General features: G+C 41.1%; 1 protein-coding gene across 1 annotated transcript in view; it reads right to left on the bottom strand.

The window, feature by feature from the left end:
* Positions 1-13,176, bottom strand: part of PCNX2 (pecanex 2) — a 688,168-nt gene that overhangs the window by 14,456 nt on the left and 660,536 nt on the right. Inside the window, exons 28-29 of the mRNA XM_007938510.1 lie at positions 1,195-1,339; positions 29-259 (exon numbers count right to left, since the gene is read on the bottom strand). Of these exons, the coding sequence (XP_007936701.1) occupies positions 29-259; positions 1,195-1,339 (376 nt within the window). The remainder of the gene's footprint in view (positions 1-28; positions 260-1,194; positions 1,340-13,176) is intronic.

Here is a 13,176-nt window from a genome sequence, read left to right as displayed (position 1 = left end):
CATGGTACTATCAGGGTGGACACTGTACCTTAATGACCCTGAAGCTCAGGAAGCTTTTGTGGAGCATGATGACCTTGTACTCATCAGCACCCTCGTCCACCACGTGCCGCAGGGTGAGGAGTTCCTCCTTGTTAGACAGCACCGCGCTCCTCCAGGCTGGATCACCCTCATGGCAGATGACCACTTTTCTCTCAAAGGACTGGATGGACTCGTAGAGGACCCCTGGCTCTTCATACTCATCAGGGCAGGTGAACTGGTCCTGAGGAATACATGGAGTCCTCTGTGGCCTCAGTGAGGATCAGAAGGGCTGATCCTTGGTAGCATATATAGAGTGGCTTATCCAATAGCTCCAAAGCTAAGTCCACTTCCACATCCCTATTCTCACTCCTGTTTTCTTTCTCAGTCCTGAGCTGCATGCAGGAGCACCTCCTCATTCATTGCTCTAACCTAGTGAAAGTGCCTAGGAAAAGTGCTTAGCTTTGTGGCTAATGTTGCCTATGAAGTTTAGATATAGATTTTTGTACTTTTCTTTGGCCAACATCTCTCTTCCTTCCCTGTGGAATATCACTACCTCCTAGCAGCTCTTAAGTGGAATATTATATTACCATCTCCTAGGAATTATTGGAACTCTGGTAGTGTAGTGCCTAAAGGCCCTTGACTGCTAACCAGAAGGCTGGCATTTCAAAACCACTAGGCACTCCCTGGAAGGAAGGTTGGGCAATCTACTTCTGTAGTGATACTGCCTCGGAAACACCAGGAGGGGTTGCTATGAGTTGGGTCCAACTTGACAGCACATAACAACAACAATAGGAATTCCTGGATGATGCAAACAGTTAACATGTTTAGCTGCTAACTGAAAGGCTGGAAATTCATGCTCACCTAGGGTACCTTGGAAGAAAGGTGATGATCTGCTTCTAAAAAGTTAGGCATTGAAAACCTTATGGAGCAAAGTTCTATTCTGAGTCATAGGGCCACTGTGCATCAGAGTTGACTCAATGCTGACTGGGAAAGTGGCTCTCGAGGACAAATCACCATTGGCCCATGGCAAGAATATCCAGATGGCCTCAGTGCTTAGTTTCCTAAATAATAAACCCACTCACAAATCCCATTTTGAAAAAGGTGGCCACATGTTTCAAATGTAATTTTTTCCCCTGGAATTGCAGGCGTAGGCTTTAGTTTTAAATGGATTTTTACCTGGTGAAGCTTTAGTGACATCCTGATAGCTGGAGCGACAACTTTGTGCAGCAGGTCCATGTCAGCAAATACCCACTCATCTCGGGCTGTTATCCTAAAGTCACCTTTGAAGAGTGCATGAAGACCATACAGAAAAGAGTCGAGGCTGTGACACAAAACCGTAGTTACTGTTAATTAATGTTGGACAATGCTCAGAATCCTGTCAAGCTTGAACCTTTCATTTTTCCATTCCAAGAATTATCTTAATATATTTAGACTAATCCAGTAGGGAAAGGAAGATGGCAATGGACTCACTCTTTATACCAAATGCCTGACTCAATGGACCTCATTCCTGCCCTGGTAACAAGTTATGGTATCATGAGATGGAAGTCATTTTAAAAAATTTTCAGAGCTCTTTCAATGTGATAGTCAGAACTGGACTAACACATGCATACTCAAATTCAGACTGCAAAGAAAACAATACTAGTTCAATAATACCACCAGCTCTGTATTTCTCAGAACATGATGATGAGAACTATGGAACAATCCTGGTCTTTGTTTCTCTTCTTTATATTTCTGTGTATCATTTTTTGGCTATGTTAGTCATAATAAAAATTGGATTCTACCAATATGAAGAGAGGAAGTGAAACTTCAAATTGGTCATTTAGATTCCCAGAGAATATCCATTTTCCAACCCCATCCATTTTTAATGAATAGAGGAAGCAGCATGGTACTAGGCTTAAATGAATGAAGAATCTTTTAGGATTATCTGGGTTTGTGTTTCTTGATTTTTTTTTCTGCTTTGCTCCCTTACCCTACTGGTAACTGAGCTTTGTCTGGTGAGAGAAGACAAATGTCACGGAGTGATGAACACAGGGAGTGGGTCTGGGAAAGCTACTTACCTGCATTCTGAGGAGAGAAGGAGTTGTTCCTCCTGCTCTCCTTCCTTTATTTCCATTAATAATATTCTAAAGCATTGACCTCTAACATTCCTTGTTGTTGTTATTTGCCGTCGAGTCGACCCCGACTCATAGCGACCCCTCCTTGGGTTTCCGAGGCAGTATCACCTTGCCCAACCTTCCTTCCGAGGAGTGGCTGGTGGATTTGAACCGCCAGCCTTCTGGTTAGCAGTCAAGTGCCTTAGCCACTATGCTACCAGAGCTCCCAACATTCCTTAGAGGTAGTTATAAGACCAGTACAAGAAACAGCCCCTAATGGGGCTGCCCTGGGAGCTAAGGAGATTGAAAGCTTGTGTTATAGAGAGTCCCTGAGGTGCTTTGGCTTGGAAGGATTTCAAGACTTTGATTCAACACAGGGAATTAGACTCTCACATCAGGGAAATAGTTCCACTGATTGCTATTTTAGCATTTAGCTGTGAAATGCACCACCATCAGTAATTTCCTTCCAGAACTCCCTTGAGAAGGATGTGAAGGCTTGGCATCAGGGCTGACTGTGGGAACTATAGCAGCTGTCTCTGGTGGGGCTCCAGTGCTGCTTGGGGCACTGGGGCCAGGAGGAGCCCTGAACTACAGAAACAGATGAAGAAGGCAGCCTTCCCTCACAGATCCACTTCCTGGGCATAAAATTCAGCGACCACCAGTGGGGCACCAGGAGTGTTTTGGAGTACAACAGAGCCAGGCTGGAGTAGGGCTAATACTGGGAGAGAAAGCTTTAAAACATGATAATGAGTACTATCTGCTCTCCACTGAGAATACTTGAAAATACTTCCTGTTTCCAGATGGGGGTGAACACTTCAGTGGGAGAGCTATATTGTAAAAACTGAGCGGGACCAATTCTGGAAGGATTAGGAACGCTCATTTCTCAGAATGGCCCCTACACATATAAGAGAAAAAAAATCTCCTCCAGATGTTCAGATGACCAGTTAACCAGATGCCCTCAAGTCGACCCTAACTCATGGAGATCCCAAGTGTGTCAAAGTACAACTGGTCCATAGGGTTGTCAATGGCTGATTTTTCAGAAGTAAATTTGGAAGGATCACTGGGTCTTTCTTTTGAGGTGGACTTGAACCTCCAGCTTTTCAGTTAGTAGCAGAGTGTGTTAACTGTTTGCAATACCCACAGACTAGATGTGGGTGTGGGGACAGTAACAAACCAAGACTACAGGACCTGCCCATGATACTCAGAGCAACATTCACAGACAAAAGAGAAGAGCAAGGAATTCCAGGTGATAGGCTAGATTTGCAGTTTTCTCAGCTGCATTTGCAAGCTCACCACAGACTATGTGCTTATTAGTAACAAAAGCTAAACTGTCACAGGAGCCTCATTAAAATACCTGACTTCCCATCCCAAGGCTCCCAACAATAAATGTTTTATTTGTAGTCTCTATTTTGAGGGGGAAATGACACATTATGATGCTTAACACTGAGCTATTAAAATGATTCTCCATGTAGAGAACAAAGACTGAATTAGAACTCCACTGGCTTCCCTAGCACCTTAAAGATAAAGGCATCCAAACACTAAGGTGTTTCATTACATGCCCTCCCCTTACCCACAGGAGAAGAAACTGAGCCATTCAAATTGTTCCATAAGGAATGCAAGGAGATGTAACAAATGGGGCAGGGATGGGGTGGGGTGCAGAAGCAGAGACCTCTGGACACTTGCTGCATAATTCTGATTTGGATCTTCATAGGAATTTATTTTCTTAAGACTCTACTAAGAAATGACAGGCTCTCACCCCCAGGCCAATGAGAGATTTTTCTTTCTGGGAAATAGCAGTACATCTCAATCCATTGAGGTTAGCCTTCATGTGGATGAAAACAGCCACCCCTAGATCCTTCCCCCTCCCATTTCCTCTGCACAATACACCCAAGCAGGTTGGTGAACCAGGTCTTAGAAATTTGTCAGCCAGCAGTCAGCAGTGTGAGAACAGTCAGGCCCAGTGTGTGGGATGACGTGGGAGAAGAGGGTGAAGCAGGGCAGGAGGCATCAGAACAAACCTGACCCATGTGGGTAATTGTGTGGTAGAGAAGCATGTGTACAAGCAGAGGACCAAAGACAAAGGCACAGAGATGAGCTTATGCTTACGAGATATCACATTAGTGCTTATATTTCAATAAAAGGAAATAGTATTCCTTAATGTGATGAGTAACTGATGTATTTTTTTAGGCACCATTGAGTCATTCCAACTAATAGCAACCCTATGTACAACAGAACACCATCCTTACAATCATTGCTATGATTGAGCCCATTGTTGCAACTATTGTCTCATTCCATCTCATTGAGAGTCTTCCTCTTTTTTGCTGACTACTTTACCAAGCATGATGTCCTTCCAGGAACTGGTCCCTCCCAATAACATGTCCAAAATATGACAGATGAAGTTCCACTATCTTCGCTTCTAAGGCGCATTCTGGACGCATTCTTTTAAGACATTAATTGGTTCTGGAAGTCCATGGTATTTCAATGTTCTTTACCAACACCATAATTTTTAATGCACCAACTCTTCTCTGATCTTCCTGATTCACTGTCCAGCTTTCACATGCATATTGGGTGATTGAAAATATCATGGGTTGGGTCAAGTGCACCTTAGCCCTCCAAATGACATCTTTGCTTTTTAACACTTGAAAGAAGTCTTTACAGCAGATTTGCCTAACTGATATTTGAGTGCATTTTATTTTAATTGGAAAAAGCTGGTAAGTATTGTTTAGGCTTCACTATTACATCACTATTTCAAGAATAAATCTATCATACTGTCCTTTCTCACTGAATCCATTAAAAGGAACATTTACTCACATTTCTTGTTCTCAGTCTGCTACATTTTTGCAGGGATCGATCTTTGTTTCATAGAGACAGGACTTGAGTAATGGCTGCCACAGCATAAAGCTCCTTTTAGACTGTGTGGGAACGAGTGTGTATGGTTTGTATATGAGTGAATATGTATGTGTGTATGTGAATGTATGTGAGAGTGTGTGTATGTGTATGAGTGTTTCTGAAAGTGTGTGTGTGTGTGTGTGTGTAAGTATATATGAATATGAGTTGTAATGGAGGTCTGTCCCTCCAGCAAAAACCAATCATCATAAAGCCTGATCTCTGTGATTCTGATTATATTGACTCATATTCTTGACTTTCTTGTTCCTACCCAGATTAAGAAAGGGCATAGAAGATGGTGATGCATATAGATGAGGGATTGGGATGGTAAGTATTTAAGCACAGTTGTCTTTGAAAGGGCTATTATCTCTTGAGACTATGGTTGTTACTCACAGAGTTAGTCACTGACAGTACCCAGCTCACAGCTTGCCCAAGCCTTCAGCTTTCAGGTGCCTGGCTGTTCATGGCAACTGTTCATGGCAATGACAATTTGGCAACAGTTGTTTTCACTTTCCTATATCTCTATGTTTTTTACAAATGAAGGAACTCCTAATGCTCTGTTATACCCAGAGGTTGCTCATGCCCTCTCTGCCCCACTTTTGTTCAAAATCACTGTCTAGATCAGCCCAATTGTGACTACATCATCTGTCCCAGTAGTTCTCAACTGGTGGTAATTATCCTCCCCAGGGGACATCTGGCAAAGTCTGGAGACATTGTTGGATGTCACAACTGAGGGAGAGGGGGCTACTGTTATCTATTGGGTAGCTACCAGGCAGAGATGCTGTTATAATGCACAGGACAGCTCCCTACAACAACAAAAGAAATAATCTAGCTCAAAATGTGAAAAGAGTCACTGCTGAGGAAACTTGCTCTTTTAAGAAAAAGGAGTATGACTAAATAATAAACATCTCATGTTTTGGATATTTGAGTTATTATCTTAGATCATTATCTTAATGAATCTTAGGATTCAGAGGGAAGCAATGAAAATGCTAGGATGGTTTCCTTTGGACTCATAATTGGATCCTTAGAATGATGATCAAATTGTTCATTTTAGTTACTTCCAAACAGGCCCATATACCCTGTGTTTACCAACTGACATTATGAAGAGCCTTTGGCTGCAGCACACTGCCATAAATGGAGTGCTTGCAGAACATATGCAAACAATTAAGTGGGATTTGCAAGCTGGGTTTCTCCCTTCACTGATTAGTAAAGAAGATGCTTAGAGAGTACGAGCACATCCCCCTCAATTACCATCCCAGCCTTGGAAAGTGTCTTCCCCTTGGGGACTGCAGTGTAGCTCTTTTCTTACATATTTTTCTCCCCCCCTCACTTACCGACCATAGCCAGTCATAGTCCCTGGGTAGCACAGATGGTTAGTGTACTAGGCTGCTACACTGAAGGTTGGAGGTTCAAAGCCACACAGAAGCATCTTCCAAAATATCAGTGATTGATCAGTTTTATTCAGACACACAAGAGTTGAGACCAACTCAAAGCAAGTGGTTAGAATCTAGCTGCTGGTTTTACAGTTAATTCTAGGATGTCTGACCACACACTATCTCCTGCTATAATCTCCCAAACACAAACATTGGTCCTAGCACTATTTTGGAGCAGCTGAAGTGAGACAAAAAAAGGGACATGCCTTACAATTTCCTGGTGATTCATGGATTACAAAATGCTCAGTTCAAACCCACCAGCTACTCCTCAGAAGGATAGTTGGGCAATCTACTTCCGTAGTGATACTGCCTTGGAAACTCAAGGACGGGTTGCTATGAGTAAGATCTGATTCCACAGCAGTGAGTTGAGTTTTGCTTTTTTATTTCATAATCTCATCTAATTCTTACAGATGTTTGTGTAACATATATTATTACAACCATTCTATATTAAAGATGAAACAAGCGAGAAAAGTTAAGATAAGATGAGTGCAAACAAATATTCAGTATTTCACTCCACAGTGAAGAAGCCACAGATGTCAATCCATGGCTACTTCTTCCATCACCCTCTCTAGGAAACAGAGTTGCTTCAAGAAAACGTAACTGTAAGAAAAAGGAAGACAGAGAGGTTCATGGGAGGTACAGACAACAAAGATGAACCCTTTTGCACATATAGTACTGCTTTGTCAGTGAAGGCAAACGTTGATCTATGGGAGGATAAATGGGTGGACAGGCTGAACTATTAGGCATATCCATGTGGAGGGGGTGTGTGCCCATGACAGAGTATAGGTTTGGCAGACAATGTTTCTACAAATATATTTGTATGTTCTATAAGAATGTCCAAGTATATAGTAGAGCTCACAAGGGACAAGGTTGTAATCATTTCTGGCCAGAGCCAGCTACCCAGAGGGAGTGAATAGTTGGACCTGTGGGCTTGGGACCACAGTTACAGGGGACTTGATGCTCAATTGGCATAACTTACTACACAAAAACATTGCTCCACAACCTACTTTGGCAAGTAGTGACTGGGATCTTAAAACTTGCAAGTGACCATCTAGATGCAACGATGGGTCTCTCCTCATCCAGAGCAAAGAAGAACAAAGAAAACCAAAGATGCATGCAAACAATTAGTCCAAAGGACTGGTATAGCATGCAATCCTCAGCCTATATGACTATGAGACCAAAAGAACTAGATGATGCCCGGCTACAACTGTTAACCACTGTAGATCCTGAATAGAGTGGGAGAACAACGTAGAACAAAACTTAAAATCATTAAAAAAAAAAAAAAAAAAAGACCAGGTTTGTCGGTCTGATAGAGCCTAGGAAATCCCTGAGACTATGGCCCCTAGCTGCCTTTCAGGTCCGGAATTGAACCCACTCCTGTGGCTTCCAGCCAAACAAAAGACAGGCATATGAGCTGAACACTTATATTAGGCAGATACACTCCTTGGAGAGATCAATCAAGGGAGAATAGAAGGGCTGTGTATGCACAGGGAGACATCTCGGGGGGTGGGAGTGCATGGTAGGGAAGAGGTAACTATGAAGAGGATGTGGGAGGGGAGTTGTTGCACTGTGGTAAATTGTAGTCAATGTCATAAGACAAAGTGTATGTGAGCTGCTGTATGGAAAGTAAATTTGCTCTGTAAACTTTCACCAAAATCACAATAAAAATTAAAAAAAAAATGTAACTGGAGTTAATTTTATAACAACAACAACAACAACAAAAAAAAACTCAATGCCATGGAGTTGAATCCAACTCATAGTGACACCTCCTTTGGTTTCCAAGGTAGTATCATTATGGAAGTAGATTGCTCAAACGTCCTTCCAAGGAGTGGCTGGTGGGTTTGAACAGCCAGACTTCTGGTTAGCAGTCAAATGCCTTAGGCACTATGCCACCAGAGAAATGTGTTATAATGGCCTAATTCCTTCAAAGCCTTAAGCTTGAGCTATAACAGTAAAAACACTACTAGAATGTAGTTCATTAACTCACATTCACCTCACTCTTCTGAGGTTAGTCTCCAGAAAACTTTCCACATTTAAATTGGTGTACATAGTCTACATACATCCTGAATTGATAGTGTATTAATATTTTTTTTCATGTAATATTTATAGAGAAGTTAACCTATTAGCTCTAAAATCAACCCAACCTGTGGTTTGGATTCTAGCTTTCTCTTACTAGTAAAGATCACATGGAAAGACAGCAGTGGTACCTCTTGTGTTGTTCCAAAGTACTTCATTTCATTTTAGAGTTTAGGCACCACACCTAGGAGCAGCATATGGTCTAGGAGAACTAAAGCAATGGCAGCCTGAAGCTCCAAACTGAGCCTTGAATCTTTGCCTTAATACTTGTTTGGTACTTGGGCAAGTCTCTTATCTTCATTGTCATCTATTTCTTTCTGAAAATAAATTTCTCTCTGGGCAGAGGCCCAAAGTAAATCCAAACTGTGTTTATCCTTCTGGTCAAGTTTATGTCCAGGGATATTTAAAAGATTGGTGAGGGGCTTGCTAAGAATTGTGTTTGTGTGTGTGTGTGTGGGGGGGGAGGAATGGCACAGGGAAGCCAAGGCACATGTTGGTTTGAGAACAATGGGAAAGATTCAAGGGGAGAGGCAATTCTCAATGCACCCCAGTGTCCAGCATTCACCTGTCCTCTGGCCCAGGTCTCTGGGATCAATGCCTAAATACTGAAGGACATAAAAGTGATCAGAACCAGTGCAGTCCAAGAGAGTAGGGTATTGAGAGGGCACAATGATGGCAACATCTATCAGAAAGGGGGTCCATCCCACCAAGGACCATGACATTGCTGAGCCTGACCACACTAAGCATCAGTAGTGTCAAATTAAAAACAAATCCAGACTTTGATAGTTGTGGTTCTTAGCAGCTGTTGAGTTGGCTTCGAATCATGATGACTTTATGTGTAATTGAACAAAGCATTCCTCAATCCTGTGCCATCTTCATAATCCCTGATATATTTGAGTCCATTGTTGTGGCTATTATGTCAATCCATCTCACTGATCATTTACCTCTTTACCAAGCATGTAACTGGAAGGAAAAGGAAGACATAGAGAGGTTCATGGGAGGTACAGACAACAAAGATGAACCCTTTTGCACATATAGTACTGCTTCGTCAGTGAAGGCAAACATTGATCTACGGGAGGATAGATGGTTGGACAAGCTGAACTATTAGGTATGTCTATGTGGAGGGGGGTATGCCCGTGACAGAGTATAGAGTTGGCAGACAATGTTTCTACAAATATATTTGTATGTTCTACTTTACCAAGCATGATGTCACTTTCTAGCAACTGGTCTTTTCTGATGATGTGTGCAGGAAAGTAAGAAAGCTGAAGTTTTGTCATCCCTGTTTCTAAGGAACATTCTAGTTGTATTTTTTCTAAGACTGGTTGTTTGTTTTTTTTTTTCAGTCTTCTGAAAGTCCACAATATATTTAATGTTCTTCAATAACACCACTTTGATAGGGAGAGGCTTTATTCATAAAGAAAAGGGGGAAAAGGGCTATTACAATAGGGGGAGAGGTCTGTGGTAAAAGGAAGTTCATTCCGATCACAAGATTACCAACTTTCTCAAAGAGGGGAAAAATATTGTTGTTTTGTGAATAAAGACTGAGAGCAACAAGACTAGAAAAACTCCTCTTGTGGGGAAGCAGGATGAAAGAATGAGGTCATAGGATGAAAATCAGAATGTTTTATGCTAAGGTCAGCCTAGTCTCTGGGAGGGACTCTTAAAAAGGGGAGTATGTTGGCTAAGGCTGAGAGTGGGCCACAGTTCAAGGACTTGGGGGAAGGAGAGAAACTTAGCCAAAGTTTGGTTCTCAAGCATTTTGTTTTTGATTAGTCAGGGGGACAAGCAATTCAGTGACTCATTTATGAGGCAAGGAATGGGAATTTGGAGGATCTCTGTCTGGCCTTGTCACAGGTAAACAAGGGGCATCCATGAGTCATTTTAAGTCATATAGGAAGGGTGGTTAATTTCAAGAAGTCATTTTTCTGAACACAACTGGGGGGGGAGTTCTTTAACCATCATTGTTTTCTAGGGCTCAGGTAAAATTCAGCATTTTCAGTAGTCATCTGCCAATGCAGACCATCAGCAGGCACAACCTCAGCACAGGATATTTAACAAAGTAAATTTCATGGGTGAGTAGTAACCAAGATGATTCAGGGAATGATCTGAAGGGAGAAATTTAGAGAGGGCAACAAGTTAATGTGTTGGGCTGCTAACTAAGAGGTTGAAGGTTCAAATCTACCCAGAGGGGCCTTGGAGGAAAGTCCTGGTGATTTGCTTCCAAAAACACAGCCACTGAAAACCCAGAGTAGAGCATAGCTCTACTCTGACACACATGGGTTCACCATGAGTTGGAGTTTTTTTTAAAGAGCAAATGAAGATGAACTGCTGAAAAGCAGGATAGGGTACAGCTTAGGGTTAAAGGAAAGATTGTGGAGTTTGAGTTGAACTTGTCTTTGTTGTTGTTGTTGTTATGTGCCGTCGAGTCGGCCCCGACTCATAGCGACCCCTCCTTGGGTTTCCGAGGCAGTATCACTACGGAAGTAGGATTGCCCAACCTTCCTTCCGAGGAGTGGACTTGTCTTTATCACTGTGAAATATGGCATAAATAGCATCCCTGTGTTTCAATTTTTCTAGCTGTTAAGTAGAGTCACTCACAGCACTCATGTCATGGAGATGCTGAGAGTATGAAATGTATTAACTTGTGTAAAGCACTTAGCATGCATATGGCACATAGTAAGCATGCTATGTTAACTGTTACTGTGATTTTTATATTTATCCCTGGACTGACATAACCCAAGCAATGTGGGATTCAAATACAAAATAAAGATGTACTTCATATATCATTGGAAAGAAATCATATTGGCTAAAGAATTTCCATGATTTGTTTCAAATACCAAATAAATTTGAAAAAACAAAACCCACTGCTGTCAAATCAATTGCAATTCATTCTGATCCTATAGGACAGAGTAGGGTTTCCAAACCTGTAAATCTTTGCAGAAGCAGACTGCACATCTTTCTTCCATGGAGCAGCTGGTGGGTTCCAATCACTGACCTATTGGTTGACAGCTGACTGATTAACCACTACACCACCAGGGCTTCTTACAAATACATGAAAGGCTGACTTATTCGTCATTTTTAAGATCAAATGAATCTTGATATTTCCTAACCTTTTGGAAGTCAGGTCTACTTTGAATCAATAAATTTTCTTCCTCAAGCAAAACATTTATGACTATGAAATGCAGCTTTCTTTTCCTGATCTTAGTGGAGCAATGGCCAGTGTCCACCTCACTATGACCTTTCATCTACTTGAAGACAGTAATTGAGCCATCTTTGAGCCTCTGGGGCCAGGGGAACTATTTTTATTTCCTACTAAAACATCCCTTTAGATTGACATGGCTTTCTACAGCGAGACACAGTTCTCCAAGGATCATATGCTCCAAGCCACAAATTAAAAATAAAATTGTCAGTGTGTGCTTATCATATATATTAATCCTTTTTATTCTCATAAAACATCAACACTTTATTTCATTTTAAGGTACTTTATATAATTTTACTACTTTGCTCACTTGCATTCAATTTACAATTTAAGATAATTCTCAAATTATTCATTTTTCTCTCATTTTATATGTGTATTTTGCTCTTTTGAGCACTGCCCATCAAAGATATGCCACTGTTGTAAACTCAAACCATTTCCCCAGAAGCACAAACAAATGATGCAGAGCTTGGGACTTAGGGCAGGCCGCTGCATTAGACTTACCTGAGGAGTCAATGTTAAGAAATTCTGTTACTCTTTGACACTAAATTCATTTAATTTAACATTAAATTCACAAAAATGACTTCTTGGGTCTCATAAAGTACATAGAAGGACATAATTCTGATCTAAAAATTATATAAGGATAAGATAGGCATGACATCGCATGCATGCATGCATGTGCATACACACACACACAAACCATGAACTACTGTTACTTTGAACATAGATATAATTATACTAAATAAAACATTAGCAAATTGAATCCAGCAATGTAGAAAAAGAATATCATTGCTAAATAGAGCTTATCTCAGAATTGCAAGTATGTTTCAATATGAGGAATTCTATTAATGTAACCTATTACATTAATAGATTAAAGGAGATGAATAACATCATCTGAACATGTGCCGATTTTTTTTTTAATTCAACATCCTTTCATGATTAAAGCTTAGTAAGCTAGGAATATAAGGAAACTCCTTGACTTGATAAAAACGGTCTAATAGAGACCTAAAGCAAACCTCATTCTTAAGGCTAAAAGTTTAGACTCATTACCATTAGTATCTGAAACAAGACAAGAATTCTGTGGTGGACAGGATAACGGCCCTCCAAGGATATTACTGTACATGGCAAAAAGGGACTTTGCAGCTATGACTAAATGGAGGATCTTGAAATGGGGCGATTATGATAGATTACCTGAGTGTGCCCACTGTAATCACAATGATCCTGATAAGTGAAAGAGAGAGTCAGGAGAGGTGGTGCCAGAGTAGAGAGAGATGTAAAGATGCTATGCTGCTGGCTTTGAAGGTGGAGGAAGAAGACATGAGCCATGGAATGTAGGCAGCTTCTAAAAGCTGGAAAAGGTAAGAGAAAGAACTCTCTCCTAGAGGTTCTAGAAGGAAAGGAGTGCTGCTTCCATCTTGGTTTTAACCTAGTGAAAGCCATTTTGGACTTCCATAACTGTAAGATTAAAAAATAT

The sequence above is a fragment of the Orycteropus afer genome, unplaced genomic scaffold (genome assembly GCF_000298275.1).
Source record: "Orycteropus afer afer isolate SDZICR_OR568_19922 unplaced genomic scaffold, OryAfe1.0 scaffold00050, whole genome shotgun sequence".
NCBI lineage: Eukaryota > Metazoa > Chordata > Mammalia > Tubulidentata > Orycteropodidae > Orycteropus > Orycteropus afer.
Note: the sequence above shows the minus strand (reverse complement) of the source record. Positions and strands in the feature narration are given on the sequence as shown.